We start from the raw sequence: 16,639 nt of genomic DNA, 5'->3' as shown, positions 1-16,639 counted from the left end.
ACTGGCTACATCAGGAGTGTGTGGCCTAATGTGCAAAGGAATCATAGAATCATAGAGCTGGAAGGGACCTCTACGGTCATGTAGTCCAACCCCCTGCACAGTGCAGGAAACTCACAAACACCTCCCCCTAAATTCACAGGATCTTCATTACTGTCAGATGGCCATCTAGCCTCTGTTTAAAAACCTCCAAGGAAGGAGAACCCACCACCTCCTGAGGAAGCCTGTTCCACTGAGGAATCGCTCTAATGGTCAGGAGGTTCTTCCTGAGGTTGAGCCGGAAACTCTTCTGATTTAATTTCAACCCATTGGTTCTGGTCCTACCTTCTGGGGCCACAGAAAACAATTCCACACCATCCTCTATATGACAGCCCTTCAAGTTCGTGAAAGGAGCTCCTGCTAAAATTCCACCTGTGCCAGTCTTGCAGCCTAACCTACCTCGCAAGGGGGACATGAGGATAAAATGGAGGAGATGAGAATAATTTATTATTCACTTACTGGCTTCATTTATACCCCCTCATTTTCCTCTGTTCCATTTTATCCTCATAACAGAAGATGATGATATTGGATTTATATCCCGCCCTCCACTCCGAAGAGTCTCAAAGCGGCTCACAATCTCCTTTATCTTCCACCCCCACAACAGACACCCTGTGAGGTGGATGGGGCTGGAGAGGGCTCTCACAGCAGCTGCCCTTTCAAGGACAGCCTCTGCCAGAGCTCTGGCTGACCCAAGGCCATGCTAGCAGGTGCAAGTGGAGGAGTGGGGAATCAAACCCGGTTCTCCCAGAGAAGAGTCCGCACACTTAACCACAATAATAATAATAATAATAATAATAATAATAATAATGTTTTTATTTATACCCCTCCCTCCCCGCCAAGGCAGGCTCAGGGCGGCTTACAAAGTGGCTCTCCTTGTGAAACAGATTAGCCTGAGAGTATGTGATTGGCCCAAGGCTACCCAGCAAACTTCTACGTCAGAGTGAGGGTTTGAACCTGGGTCTCCCAAAGTCTAGTCTGATATTCTAACCACTGCATCACACTGGCTCTCACTATGAATACAACATTACGTCACCTGGAGCTATTTAGAAGAAGGATGGGATAAAATGTGGAAGACAGATAGCTGCGGCAATAAATAAGAGTGCCTCTGAGGAAGGACAGTGTCTGTTTCCCCTCAACCTATTCTGAAGTATGAAGAATGGGGTGGCTCTGAGCAGGCATAGAATACATCTTAATACTGAAGAACCACCTGCCCTCCCTTCCACCCACATCAGGGTCAGGGGGCAAGGCTACACTGGCTGTTTACACCCCAGTACATCTCTATCAATCACTGATCACCAGCCCCAGCTTGAATCAAAGAAGTTCTTTGCAAAAATGCATTTGCAGGTTTCAGTTCAGAGGGAGGGAAGGAAGGATCCTGTCAAGATTCAAAGACCTGTTTTGGATCTATTCAAAATTAAATTGGGAAGCCAGGATATTACAAGAGCGTTTCCAGTGCAGAACTTAACAGAATTGTGTGGGTGTGTAAAGTGCCATCAACTTGATTTACTGCAACACAGTAGGGTTTTCAAGGTAAGATGGTCAGAGGTAGTTTGCTATTGCCTGGCTTTGCATAGCGACCCTGGACTTTGGTAGTCTCCCACCTAAATACTGACCATGGCAGACAGACCCTGTTTAACTTCTGAGATTAGGCTAGCCTGGGCCATCCACCTAAATTCATGGGCTAAGAAGGCTGTAACTCTGTTTAAGATGTCCTAACTTTTTAGACCTACTAGCAGCCAGAGAGAGCAGGAGCTCCAGAAGAATAGTTTTATTCAGGGCTTTTTTTTTTAGCAGGAACACACAGGAATGCCGTTCCAGCTGGCTTGGCCTAATATGTAAATGAGTTCTCGCTAGGCTTTTTCTATGAAAAGCCCTGTGAAAAACAATGGTGATATCAGCTGGTGTGGCCTAATATGCAGATGAGTTCCTGCTGGGCTTCTACAAAAAAAAAGTCCTGTTTTTAATTGCATTAAGAAAAACAGAGGGCTGAACAAGGGTTACCTTCCTAACTGATGGAAGGTAATATTTTACCTTTCAATATTTGTTCATTCTTACCAGTTTAAGAAGAGGAGGGGAAGGTTGGATCTATAACCCGCCCTTCACTCAGGGTGGTTTACAATCTCCTTCCCTTCCTCTTCCTGTGACAAGCACCCTGTGAAGTAGGTGGGGTTGAGAGAGCTCTGAGAGAACTGCACTTGAGATAACAACTCTGGAAGAACTGTGGCTGACCCAAGATCACCCAGCAGCTGCAAATGGAGGAGTGGGGAATCAAGCCCAGTTCTCCCGGATTAGAGTCTGCACACTTAACCACTGCACCAAACTGGCTCTGTAACTTCATTTATACAGCACTTCTGCAAACTGAAGCATTATTTCCTACCTCACAGCAGCACTCCAGGGTAGGTCTCTGTTTTTCTCAGAAAGGAATAGAAGGTGGGAAAAAGCAGTGTCAGACCAGGATCTAGGATTGCCAATCCCCAGGTAGAGGCAGGGGATCCCCAGGTTTGGAGGACCTCCACCAGCCTCAGGGTTATCTGAAGGTGGGGAGAGTGGAGGGAAATACCTGCTGTGCACTCTATTATTCCCTAGGGAGACTGATTCCCATAGGGTATAATGGAGAATTGATCCATGGGTATCTGGAGCTCGGGGGGGCTGTTTTTTGAGGTAGAGGCACCAGATTTTCAGCATAGCATCCAGTGCCTCTCCTCAAAACACTCCCCCCCACAAAGTTTCAAAAAGATTGGACCAGAGAGTCCAATTCCTGTAGTGTATTGAGATAACATAAAACCAGCCAGCGTGACCCTGCGCGGAGCGACCGGGCTGTCCCCGGGCTGCTCAGCGCAGGGCACGAACTCCCAGCCAATCACCAGCTGTGGCGGGAAGTTCAACAGGCCAGGATTGGACTGGCCTGTCTGGAGGGAGGTTCCCGGAGTTGTACATAAGCGGGACCCGGCCCACGTGTTCCCTCTCTTGTAATGTGCCTCCATTAAAGCATGTTGCCCTACCAACGTCTCCTGTCTCAGTACGTTACAGTGGCGACGAGGATGGGATTCTAGCCACGTCGGCTACATCGGAGACAGGGCAACCCACAGGCCACGACCGCTGCCATCGCCACCATGGCAACCCAGAGTGGTACCACCGGTCACATCGAGCCGTTCAACCCCGCGAATCCCAAGGCCTGGGAGTCCTACGCAGAACGGGTTGAATGCTACTTGAGGGCCAATCGAATCACAGAGGACAGCATGAAGAGGGACGTTCTCCTGAGCGTCTGTGGGGCGGCCACGTTCGAGATCGCCAAGGGTCTCTCGGCCCCTGCAAAACTCACCGAGAAGTCCTTCGCGGAGATCATCAGGCTCCTCACTGGCCATTTCCTGCCCCAACCATCTCGGGTGGCCCGCCGGTTCCTTTTCCACCGGCGAGACCAAGCAGCAGGAGAATCGGCCGCTGACTACCTGGTGGCCCTACGCCAGATTGCGGGAAACTGCGACTTTCCTCAGCTGGAAGAGACCCTGGCCGATCGGTTCACGTGGGGCCTCCGCGACGAGAGGCTCCAACAGAGGCTCTTCGCGAAGGAAGAGTTCACTCTGCAGAGCGCCTTCAGCGAAGCCGTGGCGTTCGAGAGAACTGCGAGGACCTTTCCCAAGGTGAGGGCCGACGCGGTCAACCACGAGGAGCTGGACCCCGACCGTCCGGACGAGGGAGAAGTGTTCCAGCTGCACCGCCCAGCAGGGGCAACCAACCACACGCCACAACGACCCCGAGCAGCCGAACGATCCCCAGCGGCGGAGAGACTGCCGGCCCCCAAGTGCGCCAGCTGCGGCGACCCCCACGACAGAAGGGACTGCCAGTACCGGACCTGGGACTGCCAGAGCTGCGGAAAGACCGGCCACATTGCAAGGGCTTGCCGAGCCAAGCCCAACTGCCGGAGGCCGACCACGCACCACGAGTCGGCGGAGTTCCACTCCACAGCCTCCACAACCCTACAGGTACTGAACTTGCCCCTCGCCACCCCCGACAAGATCAAAATGGCGGTCCTCATCGAAGGGAACCCCTGCCAAATGGAGGTGGACTCAGGTTCCTCCATTTCCATTATAGCAGAGGAGACCCTGAAGAAACTGTGCCCCCGCCAGCGGCTTCAATTAAGGCCGGCGGACTTCATACTCCGGGACTTTCAGAAGAATCCGGTGCAAATCGTGGGGTGGGCCCGGGTGCAAGTCGAGCGGGGGTCCTTCTACGGCCCACTGGACATCCTGGTGGTAAAGCGCCAGCTTACCACCCTGCTAGGACTGGCGTGGTTCAAGCCCTTGGGGATCCGCTTGGAGGGGGTGGGAAAAACTCTAACACCCAGGGGGTTCGGGGAGGTATGCCAAGAGTTCCCTGACGTGTTTGACGGTTCCCTGGGGAGCTACCAGGGGCCGGCCATTTCCCTACCGCTCGACCCGACGGTCAGGCCGATCAGGCTCAAGGCCAGGCGGGTCCCGTTCGCCTTAAAGCCTAAAATTGAGGCCGAACTGGACCGCCTCATTGCCCAAGGGGTCTTGGAGCCGGTGGACTACGCCACGTGGGAGACCCCCATTGTAACCCCGATCAAGCCAAACGGGGAGGTGCAGATCTGTGCCGACTATAAGTGCACCATAAATAAGGCACTACAGGATAACCCCTACCCAGTGCCGGTGGTGAGCCACGTCTTGGCTGCCCTAGCGGGGTCTAAGATCTTCGGGAAGCTGGACCTGGCACAGGCCTACCAACAGCTCCCGGTATATACTAAGACGGCGGAGGCCCAAACCATTGTGACACACAGGGGGGCCTTCCGAGTGCGGAGGCTACAGTTCGGGGTTAGCGTTGCTCCGGGGATTTTCCAAAGTATAATGGACGCTCTCCTTAAAGGGATCCCCGGAGTCCAACCATTCTTCGATGACGTTTTAATCGCCGCCCCGGACTCCGAAGAATTCGGCAACCGCCTAAGAGAGGTGCTCCGCCGGTTCTAGGCAGAGGGTCTCAAGGTCAAGAGGGAGAAATGCTTGCTGGGGGTACCACGGGTGGAGTTCCTGGGTTTCGCCGTAGACGCAGCGGGAATCCACCCAACGGAGGAAAAGACCCGCGCCATCGTGCAAGCCCCGGCCCCCACCTGCAAAGCGGAGCTACAAAGCTTCTTGGGGGTGCTTAATTTCTACCATTCATTCCTCCCCCACAAGGCAGCCCTAGCTGAACCCCTACACCGGTTGCTGGACAAAAAAGCCCCTTGGGTTTGGGGCAAACAACAAGCCGCCGCGTTTCAGGCGGTCAAGGACGTCCTGGTGTCCAATGCGGTGCTCCACCATTTTGACGAGGGCCTCCCCGTCATCCTGGCTTGCGATGCGTCGCCTTATGGGTTGGGAGCAGTCCTGGGGCACCAACTCCCGGACAGGAGGGAGGTACCGGTAGCGTACTACTCCCGTACACTCACACCGGCCGAGCGCAATTACGTGCAGATAGACAAGGAGGCTCTGGCAATCGTGGCGGGGGTCCGCAAGTTCCATGATTATTTGTATGGGCGGAGGTTCACAATAGCTACGGACCACAAGCCGCTCTTAGGTCTGTTGGCCCCAGACCGCCAAACCCCCCAAATACTTTCACAGCGCGTGTTGAGGTGGAACCAATTCCTCAACTCATACACGTACACACTGGTCCACCGGGCCGGCAAGGCTATGGGCCACGCGGACGCGCTCAGCCGTTTGCCTCTACCCGTCACAGAACCTGACCCAGCCCCCGCACACCTGGTCATGTTGATCGAATCCCTCCCGGAACAGCCCCTCCACGCCGCGGAGGTCGCAAAGGCTACAGGGAGGAACAAAACACTGGCAAGGGTTTTCGACTGGGTGGTGAGGGGGTGGCCAGAAGGGAACATGGGGGAAGAGTTTAAGCCCTACAAAATGAGGAGAGAGGAGCTAGCAGCCCACAAAGGGTGCATCTTATGGGGAAGCAGGATGGTGGTTCCCCCCCCCCTACTGCAGAAGCGAGTTCTGGAGTCACTCCACGAGACCCACCCCGGCATAGACAGGATGAAGGCTCTAGCCAGGAGCTACGTCTGGTGGCCTGGGATGGATGAGGAGATCGAGAACTGGGTGCGGAGGTGCAGCGCATGTCAGGAGTCACGCCCTGAGCCACCAAGCGCCCCGGTCACACGGTGGGAAACCACTAGGAAACTTTGGTCCAGGCTCCACTTAGACTTTGCGGTGCCCTTCCAGGGACAGATCTTTCTGATCATGGTGGACGCCAACACCAAATGGCTGGAGGTCATTCCAGTAGCGTCCACGTCATCAGCAGCCGCAATACGGGCTCTGCGCCGGGCCCTTAGCACCCATGGTATTCCGGACACTATTGTCACAGACAACGGGGCGGCTTTCACCTCTGGGGACTTTCAGGCATTCCTGCAGAGGTACCTGATTAGACACATAAGGTCTGCCCCGTTCCACCCGGCCACCAACGGACAGGCGGAGCGAATGGTCCGAACGACCAAGGAAGCCCTGGGCCAGATTGTGCAGGGTGACTGGGACCACAGACTAGCTGCCTTCCTGTTTGACAACCGGGTAACCCCCAACCCGGTCACGGGGATGAGCCCGGCAGAACTCCTCATGGGGCGCAAACTCATCACGAGGCTTGACAGGCTACACCCCGACCGAGCCTCGGACATCCGAGGGTCCCCGGAGGTCCGGGAGGCAGCCCAGGGGTTCTTCGCGGGGGACCCCGTGTTCGCACGAAACTACGCCCAGGGACCCATGTGGGTGGCGGGTCGGGTTAGGCAGGTAATTGGGACCCGTCATTATGAGGTACCCACAGAGGGGGGCCAAACTCTTCGGTGGCACATCGACCAGCTGCGCCGCTGCACTCTACCGGAAGGGCCGATCGACGGGGAGGAGGAAGTACCCGGGGGAGAGCCGGCTAGGGGACTGCCAGCGGCCACAACGCCAGCACCGACCCGGCCCGCCAGCGAACTCCCCGGACCAGCAGAGGCCGAGCGACCCACAGAGATCGACCAGCAACCCACATCAGCCTCGGCCCCCGGAGAGACTCCCGCGGCCGAAGCAGCGCCGACACCACAGGCAGCTCCTAGATGATCCACCCGGGAGCGCCGACCTCCCGGCTACCTAAGAGACTATGTACAGCAACTAGGGGGGGGAGGGGTGTAGTGTATCGAGATAACATAAAACCAGCCAGCGCGACCCTGCGCGGAGCGACCGGGCTGTCCCCAGGCTGCTCAGCGCAGGGCATGAACTCCCAGCCAATCACCAGCTGTGGCGGGAAGTTCAACAGGCCAGGATTGGACTGGCCTGTCTGGAGGGAGGTTCCCGGAGTTGTACATAAGCGGGACCCGGCCCGCGTGTTCCCTCTCTTGTAACGTGCCTCCATTAAAGCATGTTGCCCTACCAACGTCTCCTGTCTCAGTACGTTACAATTCCCTGAGCCCCCAAAGAAGGTGCCCCTATCCTTCATTATTTCCAGTAGAGGGAAGGCATTTAAAAGGTGTGCAATCCCTTTAAATTTGGTGGCCAGAACTCCCTTTGGAATTCAATTATGCTTGTCACAACCTTGCTCCTGGCTCCACCCCCAAAGTCCCCAGATATTTCTTGAATTGGACTTGGCAACCCTACCTGGATCAGAGAGTCAGTTTCAAATCCTCACTCTGCCATGGAAGCTTGCGGGGTCACTGGGTCAATCACTCCCACTCAGCCTAACCTTCTTTACAGGGTTGTTGTGAGGATGAAATGGAGAAGAGAACAATGCAAAAACCCATGATCTCCTTTGGATGGGGGCGGGGGAGGATGCTGTCCTTTACAAAAAGGGCAAGATAAAAGTGTGCTAAATAAATATATTTGGACCACTGGGTCTTTCCATCCCTTTGGCTGAGCTGCTTCTTGTTACTTGTCCAGATTCGGCACCCCATGGGCCCACCAACCCCAGAAGAGTGCTGAAGTTACGATGTTTCTGCTGTTGCCATGGTTACAGCCCACTTAGCCTGTGCTCAGTCCCCCCCCCCAAAAAAAGCTGGAAAGCCTTTTGATGATGAAGACCGCAGCAGGTGTGGTTTCAGGAGGGGCTATTTTTAGTTGACTCCCTGAGTGGGAAGGGGCAGCTGTTGGAATGGGGGAGGATTCTCACCCCTGGAGGATCATGGCTGGCTGCTTGCTCAAGGTCACAGCTTAGGAGAGACACAAGAGTAGCCATGTTCATTTGTGGCAGTCTAAACAAGAAGAGAGACTCAAAGACTACAGAAGCTTTCTTGGGAATCGTGTCCCGGTAGGAAAGAGCAGACTTGAGAATCAAGGCTCAGGTTGGCTTGTGCCTCCATGTCAATGCTGACAGATCCCCGGAGAGCATTTTGGGTTGCCTGGTGTCAACTCAAACACAATTCTTTGCAAGCTGAATTTAGCTCCCCAGCAGAATGCGGTGGGACAGTAGATTGCACCAGTTCAAACTGCAGAGAACGTATGATATTTTTAAAAAAAAAAAACAGCTTGCATTTAATTTAGAAACCTCCCTGCATGTAGAAAATTAGTACAGCAGGGAGAAATATTCTAGATAAACCCTTTCCATGCTGAGGTATTTTTAAGGAGTTTTCTACACAGGGGAGCATTGGGGGAAAATGTGATCCCCCTGCCCTAGTCTGAAGTGGTACAGTCCCTTCTACAACAGCTTGCCCCCCCCACGTACAATTCTGCTGCATTTGTAGATGCAGCCAGGATGAAGTCAGCATCCTTCACACATTCAGCTGCAATATCTCTGCGTGATGAGAAAGCACGTCAAGCACAGGGCTGCTCTTGGTCTCTGGTTGCCCCTCCAGTATTATTCATTAATTTATATGAAAGGGTTGGGGATGCTGTTGCCAAATTGAAAAAGCAAATTGGAAAGGCCATCTAAGATGGAAAATGCCACATGCACAGGAGCCAAGTGCAGTCCTCTGCTTCTCATCTATGCAGTCCAGTTTCTGTCTCAGGATACACAGTGTGGGGGCAGAGCCCCTGGAATGGCTGGTTCCCTTATCTCAACAAGTAGCTGCACCAGGCATCTGTACATGAGTGCAGCGGGGAGGGGGTGGGGCACGACATTATGACTTTTGTGACAGTTGAAGTTTTGACAGTCTTCAAGGGCTGCCCCACCACAAACACATGTGAGTAGCTTACATCCTAGACGGGAGCACATTCAGCCGGGGCTTCGGGGACTCTACTGGCTGCCGATAACATACCGAGTTCGGTACAAGGTGCTGGTTATGACCTTTAAAGCTCTTTATGGCCTGGGACCTGCCTACCTTAGGGACCGTCTCTCCCCACATGCTCCCCAGAGAGTGCTGAGATCGGGGTCTCAAAACCTTCTTACAATCCCTGGGCCAAAGGAGGCCCGTCTGAAAGTGACCAACGCCATGCTGGGAATTATTAGGAAGGGAATTGAAAACAAATCAGCCAGTATCATAATGCCTCTGTATAAATCGATGGTGCGGTCTCATTTGGAGTACTGTGTGCAGTTCTGGTCGCCGCACCTCAAAAAGGATATTATAGCATTGGAGAAAGTTCAGAAAAGGGCAACTAAAATGATTAAAGGGCTGGAACACCTTCCCTATGAAGAAAGGTTGAAACGCTTAGGGCTCTTTAGCTTAGAGAAACGTCAACTGAGGGGTGACATGATAGAAGTTTACAAGATAATGCATGGGATGGAGACAGTAGAGAAAGAAGTACTTTTCTCCCTTTCTCACAATACAAGAACTCGTGGGCATTTGATGAAATTGCTGAGCAGACAGGTTAAAACGGATAAAAGGAAGTACTTCTTCACCCAAAGGGTGATTAACATGTGGAATTCACTGCCACAGGAGGTGGTGGCGTCCACAAGCATAGCCACCTTCAAGAAGGGGTTAGATAAAAATATGGAGCAGAGGTCCATCAGTGGCTATTAGCCACAGTGTGTGTGTGTTTGTGTATATATATATATATATATATATTTGGCCGCTGTGTGACACAGAATGTTGGACTGGATGGGCCATTGGCCTGATCTAACATGGCTTCTCTTATGTTCTTTCGTTCTTATGACCAGAGACAGGGCCTTCTCGATTGCAGCTCCCTGTTGGTGGAATCAGCTCCCGGAGGAGGTGAGGGCCTGCGGAACCTTGAACAGTTCTGCAGGGCCTGCAAAACAGCCCTCTTCCGGTTGGCATATAATTAATTGTTATCGGAATGCCTGAACATTCAAATCTCGAACATCAGATTATTCAATACTGGAATATTGAAGAATTGATCTAAGGAAGGTAGCATAGTACATACTGAAGCGTGCTTTTATGTATTTTATATGTATTTTATGTATTTTATTGCATAATTATAATTATTAATGTATTATTAATGTATTTTAAATTGACTTTGTTAGCATTTTGTGTTGTAAGCCGCCCTGAGCCCACCTTGGTGGGGTAGGGCGGGATATAAATCGAATAAAAAAAATAAAATAAAATAATAAACATCCTTTCCTCCAGACCAGCGGCTGGAAGCCTTGCTTACATCTGCACACACTCCAGCATCTGCACACAATATTTGCAGGTGGGGCAGCACGATGCCACACCTGAGGATAGTGTCGCATTTGTCCTGCTTTTATAGTCTTCTGCTGGCTAGAGTGGAGTTTCCTTGAGGATCCAAAGCTCATATACCAGACGCCTCCCTTCAGGTTCCAGAGGGCATTTATCAAAGATGGTACTTGAAAGATTTAGACTACAACACACAGGTATTGTAAAGGACAGGAGATCTGAAATGCAATTGCAAATCAGCCTTCCTTCACCGATATCTGTCCATTAAAGCGCCTGCCACAAGCATATTTAAAAGTGCTGAAACCTGATATTCTTGCCTGTTTTTCACATGTGCTCTCCATTGGCAAAACAGGCTGAAAAGTAGTGTTATATGTGAATTCTGACACATTTGTTATAGCCCACACTTCCATATGCCAGAGTCAACGTTGTCAGATACATGAAGTGTTATCCTCCATTGGCAGATAAATGTATATCTGTATCCTTGGGGACAGAGAGAAAATTGTGAACAACCAAAACCGAGAACTGTATTAAAAAAAAAAAAAAAGCCCAAAAGCCATGAGGTACAGAAGGTTTGTGACACTTCAGTGACCATTCTCAACTGTGATGTAGATTGTGATAATGCAATAGTTTTAGAGCATGTGTGCTAGTGTAACACCTGAAGAAGAAACCCTGGTCTCAATTTACGTCAACATAATCACATTTGCAGGGAAAATTCCAGTTTAGCAACTTCACATTGGAACCTTCCATTGAAGTATTTGAGGCAAAGTCTGGCTGATATTAAGGTCAACAGCAGAGTGCCCTGGGAGACTGAAACGGTTTCTGAACATGATCATTTGTTGCTGGCAGATGTGGGCCCATTTCTTCTCTGGTTTAGACTCATTGGTCCCATGTAGACAGCAGAAGAGGCCTTGCTACCAGATGGTGCAGTGGTATTACATTGGAAGAGGACTGATGAAGGAGCCCTCAACTGCTGGGAAGCTGCTGTTAGGCCCTGCAATATCGCTGCCTGAGTGAATTTGGACTTCCCTACTGTTCAGGCCACCAGCTAAGATTTCTCTCAGAAGCCCTGCCCTCAAGGTCCCTGCTGACAGAGGTGAGGCAGGTGGCAACTAGAGACAGGGCTTTTGGAGTAGTGGCACCTCATCTACAGAATGTCCTTCTTCTTGAGGCTCACTTGGCACCTAAGCTACTCTCTTTTAGGTGCCAGGTCCAAAGGTTTCTGTTTACCCAGGCTTTTAATTAAAGGATTGATCTCTTGATGCCATTTTTAATAGTGTGCTTTTAGCCTTGAAACTGTTGCATTCATTTTAAGCTGCGCAGTCATCTGTGGCTGGGCTTTCATGCTGGATTTTAATTAACAGCTGTTTATTTTATGTTTGTGTTATGTTTTGTTTTTTAAGCCACCTCAAGCAGGTTCCCTGGAAAGGGGGCATAAAATTTTTCAGAATAAGTAAGCATGCAGACATAATTACATCTGGGTTTGGTACAGAGTATAGTGGTGATTGTCACGGTAGATCTTAACTAGGAAGACTGTTACCATTCACTGATGCCATGAATGATCACTCTTCTGACATATTCAGTTTTACAAAGAAAGAAAGTACTTCTCCGCACAAAGAGTAATTAACACACGGAATTCACTGCCTCAGGAAGTGGTGGTGACTACAAGCATAGACAGCTTCAAGAGGGGATGAACATATAGAACAGAGGTCCATTTGTGGCTATTAGACAGAAGGTATAGAGGGAATACCATGTCTGGGGCAGTGATGCTCTGTATCCTTGGTGCTTGGGGGGCAACAGTGGTAGGGCTTTTAGTGTCCTGACCCTACTGGTGGACTTCCTGATGGCGCCTGGATTTTGGCCACTGTGTGAACTGAATGGGCCTCTGGCTCAATCCAACATGGTTTATCTTATGTACTTCACAGCACCCCTCAATCTTCTTTCAGGCCCACAGTTTCTTTTCCCCCTCTCTTCCCAAATGTGTGTAACTGCTAATATTTCATATGCCACCAAAGCCGCTGTCACAATAAGTCTTCAGGGTCTTTAAGATGCCCAGAGATTCTTTGTCGTTTATTCCTTCTGAGAGTTGTTATTTTCAAATATATAAGAGAAGAGCTCTCAATGAATCCCAGGCCTTCCCACTTCAAGAACCCAAGATATATGGCTGGAAAGTAGGAACCCCAGCCCCAAGGTCTGCAATGGAAGAAGACATCACTGAAAGGAAAAAAGGGAAGACAAGTATGTGCAGAAAGCTACCCAGTTCTTCACTTCCCAGCCACACATTTATATGCAATGAGGGGAAAGCAGCATCACCAGAAAGCAGAGATGGCCTGTGTCTGGAAAGCATGTCATCAAAAAACCTGCTGTTCTCCCTGCCAAGCATGCCCAAAAATAAACTCCAGCTTTAGCTGTCTCCTTGGAACTTCAGAGAAACAGGCACTAGAGCCTTGCCAATTCAAATCTCACAGAACCCACAATCAGTTTCACAAATTTGCAGAGCTCCTCCAAGTCAAAGCCCCCTTGCAAAAACACAAAAAAGAACTATTCCCCAATTCTCCACCTGCAAAAGCACAATAAGGAAGAACTCTCCCCCAATTCCCCACCTGCAAAAGCACTAAAAGGAAGAACTCTCCCCCAGTTCAGGCCGAGCACCTGCGAGGTAGGAATGTTCCAACAACAAAGCAAAAATAAGACCATCATAGCTACACTGTTATTCATGTCCTGGCACCAGATCAGCTGTGTTCCTCAACAGATGGACCGTACCTGGTGCACCTGGCAATTCCCTTGCAGGAAGCTCCCAGTAGGACCATTTGATTTCCTCACCCAACAACTGAAAGACTGACAGGCATTATCTCCCTGGTGGTGGAAAGCACCACCAAATTGCAGCCAACGTATGACAACCTGCTAGGGCTTTCAAGGCGAGAGAAAAGCAGAGGTGGTTTGCCATTGCCTCCCTCTGCATGGTGGCCCTGGACTTCCTTGGAGGTCTCCCATCAGGGCTGCTTCCACTTAGCTTCCAAGATTTGATGAGACTGGGCTAGCCCATGCCATCCAGGTCATGGCATTATTTTCCTGGTTCTTTCTTTTAAAAAAGGGCAGAGTAGAAGCTTGAACACGTGGCGATATTTGTGGGGGTAGGCACATTGTGGCATTTTCCAAAACAGAAAGGGGTGTTGCAGACAATAGGCATATGGGTTACAGTTTTTCTCTCTCCCACTCTAAGGCAAGAATGGTAAGTTTCTCCCAAGGTAGGAGACAAAGAGCAGATTTAAATGTGATGCTAGCGAGGCAAATGCACTCACTCATGCGTAGCTGCTTCACACTGGCAGCAAATCAGTTTAAAAAGAGAGGCTGTACAAGGAGAAAGTCCCAGGGGTGGGGGACTCACTATCATCCCTTTTAAATTATGATTTGTAAGAACTTCCTTCTGCAATATCTTTCCCTCACATGGCCATTATGTCAAGGCAGACAACTACACCTAGATTAGCCAGCAAGATGTAGTGGTTAAGAGTGTGGGACTCTGATCTGTAGAACTGGGTTTGATTCCTCATTCCTCCTCCACATGAGGCCTGTTGGGTGATCTTAGGCCAGTCCTCTCAGAACTTTCTCAGCCCCATCTACCTCACAAGGTGTTGGTTGTGGGGAGAGGAAGGGACGGCAATTGTAAGTCACCTGGCTCCTTAAGGTAGAGAAAAGCAGGGTATAAAAAACAGCTCTTCTTCTAGGATGTCCTTCTGTTTTACCTAGACTCGCAGCAACACCAATTGGCAGGCAACTTGTATTACCTTTTATGGCTATCCAGACCAAATGGCCTTCTAATTTGTTGCACTGTTTTGCCATGTGATCCTAGCTTTGTACCAGTTTGCACTCTTAACCCACCAACTACATGTATTTCAGCCCACTGTACCTTATCCCCTCATCTGAAGAGGTATGCCTGCATACAAAAGCTTACATTCTGAATAAAACTTTGTTGGTCTTAAAGGTGAAACTTGACTCCTACTTTGTTCTACTGCTTCAGACCAACACGGCTGCCCACTTGGATCTAGGATGACATCAGCTATTCTTCAGCTTTTGTTAAAAAAAAAAAAAATTGGGAATTACTCCAGCCTGACTCCTCGCACAACGGTAACATGAGACATTCTAAAAAGTTTGCCCTCCCCATAAAAATACATTTCTGTGGATGACAGGTCCAAACCTTTATTTTTTTTTTCTTGCACAGAGGCTCCTTTTCCTCCTCCCCCAACGTCCACATTGCCCCTTTTAACAAGGAGCTGCTCTGCAAGTGGAAATACAAACCCCCCCTCCGCTTCCTGGCCATATATTTTTTTGCAGATTAAAAATGGGTCAGAGATGCCCCATTGAAGGGGAACTTCCTGCATAATGAAAACCTTGAGAAGAACTGAGGTGATGTTAATTTCTATAAAAAGCAGAGATGGATTATAAAAAGGGAAAGGGACAATATATTAACAAAGTCCCCTTAAACTAAGTAGCATTGTCTGGGGGGAGAGGGAGGAAGATGAGGGGAGTGCACTGAATTCATGGCTGGAAAGAGAAAAGGAATTTCCTCCCCCTCTTCGCTTCCCTCACACACAAACACACCCAGAAAAAAAGGATTGTACATTAAGAGCCAGGATAGAGGGGAAGCAACCCAAATGCAGCTGCTCTGTTGAAATTGCTGGTGGTTCAAGGGGTGACAGGTACAAGAAGAGGTCGGGCACTCACTCCCGCGGGTCATCAGGGGCAGGGATCTTCTGGCGGCTTGGTTCAACACCCCAGATTTCGCGGGCATACTGGGCAATTGTGCGGTCGCTGGAGAACTTTCCAGAGCAGGCAATGTTCCAGATGGCCTTCTTGGTCCATTCCTTAGTGTTCTGAGACAGAAGGAGAGCAGATAGGATCAAGAGAGAGAAGGATGCCAGCCTCCCCCCTCCCAGTTCATCATGGAAGGTCCTCTCAAGTGTTCCTGTTCTCTGAGGTTTGGTGGGCAGCTACCAGAAATAGGACACCCTCACACTGGAATTGTTTGACGATACACTAACCAACTCTGTGTTAGGCTGGCTTTTGTATGGAACTGCTGTCACCCTGCTCTTACTATTAGGATGGGCTTCCTTCTGCCGGCTTCTGGTTGCCAGGCAAGAGAGATCATTTTTAGTCAATATTAACAAATAAATAGCGAATTAGGATATCTGAAGAAAAAATATGTTGTAACAGATGGAGAGGAGGTAGCAAGTGGCCTGGGGTTTGAAGGTATGAAGGGAATGAAAGTCTCCAAATGTGCTGAGGTAAATACGAGATTGGGTGATGGGCAATATGGTGTCTACTGCTAACACCTGACCAAATGTGACACACCCTCTGTACCCCTCCCACAGTGGCCCGATCTCTTGTCACAATGCACAACTCTCACTCTCATTAGGGGTTGCCTCACCTTGTACAGAGCGCTGACCTTCTCTTGACATTTAATGTAGGCCTCATAATCGGCAAACACTTTGAACCTACAGAGTGGAGAGTACCAGAAAAAGCAGCCATTTTAATCCATCAAAGAAGACCTGCCACATTTCTCAATGTGGGAGAACCCAAGTGGAACAAACAGAGTGGGGGGTTCCCTCCTAAGACATTGCCCCTCCCAAATCCTGCACTCTTGTTCTGTGACATAATGGTTTAGGGATGTCACGGCTCTGGCAAGAGAAGCCTCCAAAGGACCCTCTACCTTTTTGAAGTTTAGACTGAAGTCAGGTCTACCCTTTTGAAGTTTAGACTGTAAACTCTTCAGAGCAGGAATCTGCCTTTGCTGCTTAGGTAACTCTTAATGTGCAAAGTACACTAATGGTGCTGAATAAATCATTGTTATACTTATTGGAAGCCCAATTAGCACAGATACCTAAATGACATAGCTGATGTCTCAACTCAGCCTTCTGGAAAACGGAAGCCCAGGATTTTATTTTCCAGTGGTGGTCCAGGCAAATATCCATTGCAATAATGTATGCATTTTCAATTGGTCAGTTTTTAGGAAAATGAACACAGAAATGGTGATTGGAAAGATATTACAGGGGTCCATCTTCTACCCATGTA

General features: G+C 49.9%; 1 protein-coding gene across 1 annotated transcript in view; it reads right to left on the bottom strand.

Annotated features, from left to right (window-relative positions):
- Positions 1 to 16,639, bottom strand: part of PYGM (glycogen phosphorylase, muscle associated) — a 234,100-nt gene that overhangs the window by 195,201 nt on the left and 22,260 nt on the right. The window contains exons 18-19 of the mRNA XM_060252644.1: positions 15,996 to 16,062; positions 15,170 to 15,441 (exon numbers count right to left, since the gene is read on the bottom strand). Coding sequence (XP_060108627.1) covers positions 15,289 to 15,441; positions 15,996 to 16,062 — 220 coding nt within the window. The 3' untranslated portion in view covers positions 15,170 to 15,288. The remainder of the gene's footprint in view (positions 1 to 15,169; positions 15,442 to 15,995; positions 16,063 to 16,639) is intronic.

This window comes from Heteronotia binoei, chromosome 1, assembly GCF_032191835.1.
Source record: "Heteronotia binoei isolate CCM8104 ecotype False Entrance Well chromosome 1, APGP_CSIRO_Hbin_v1, whole genome shotgun sequence".
Lineage (NCBI taxonomy): Eukaryota > Metazoa > Chordata > Lepidosauria > Squamata > Gekkonidae > Heteronotia > Heteronotia binoei.
Note: the sequence above shows the minus strand (reverse complement) of the source record. Positions and strands in the feature narration are given on the sequence as shown.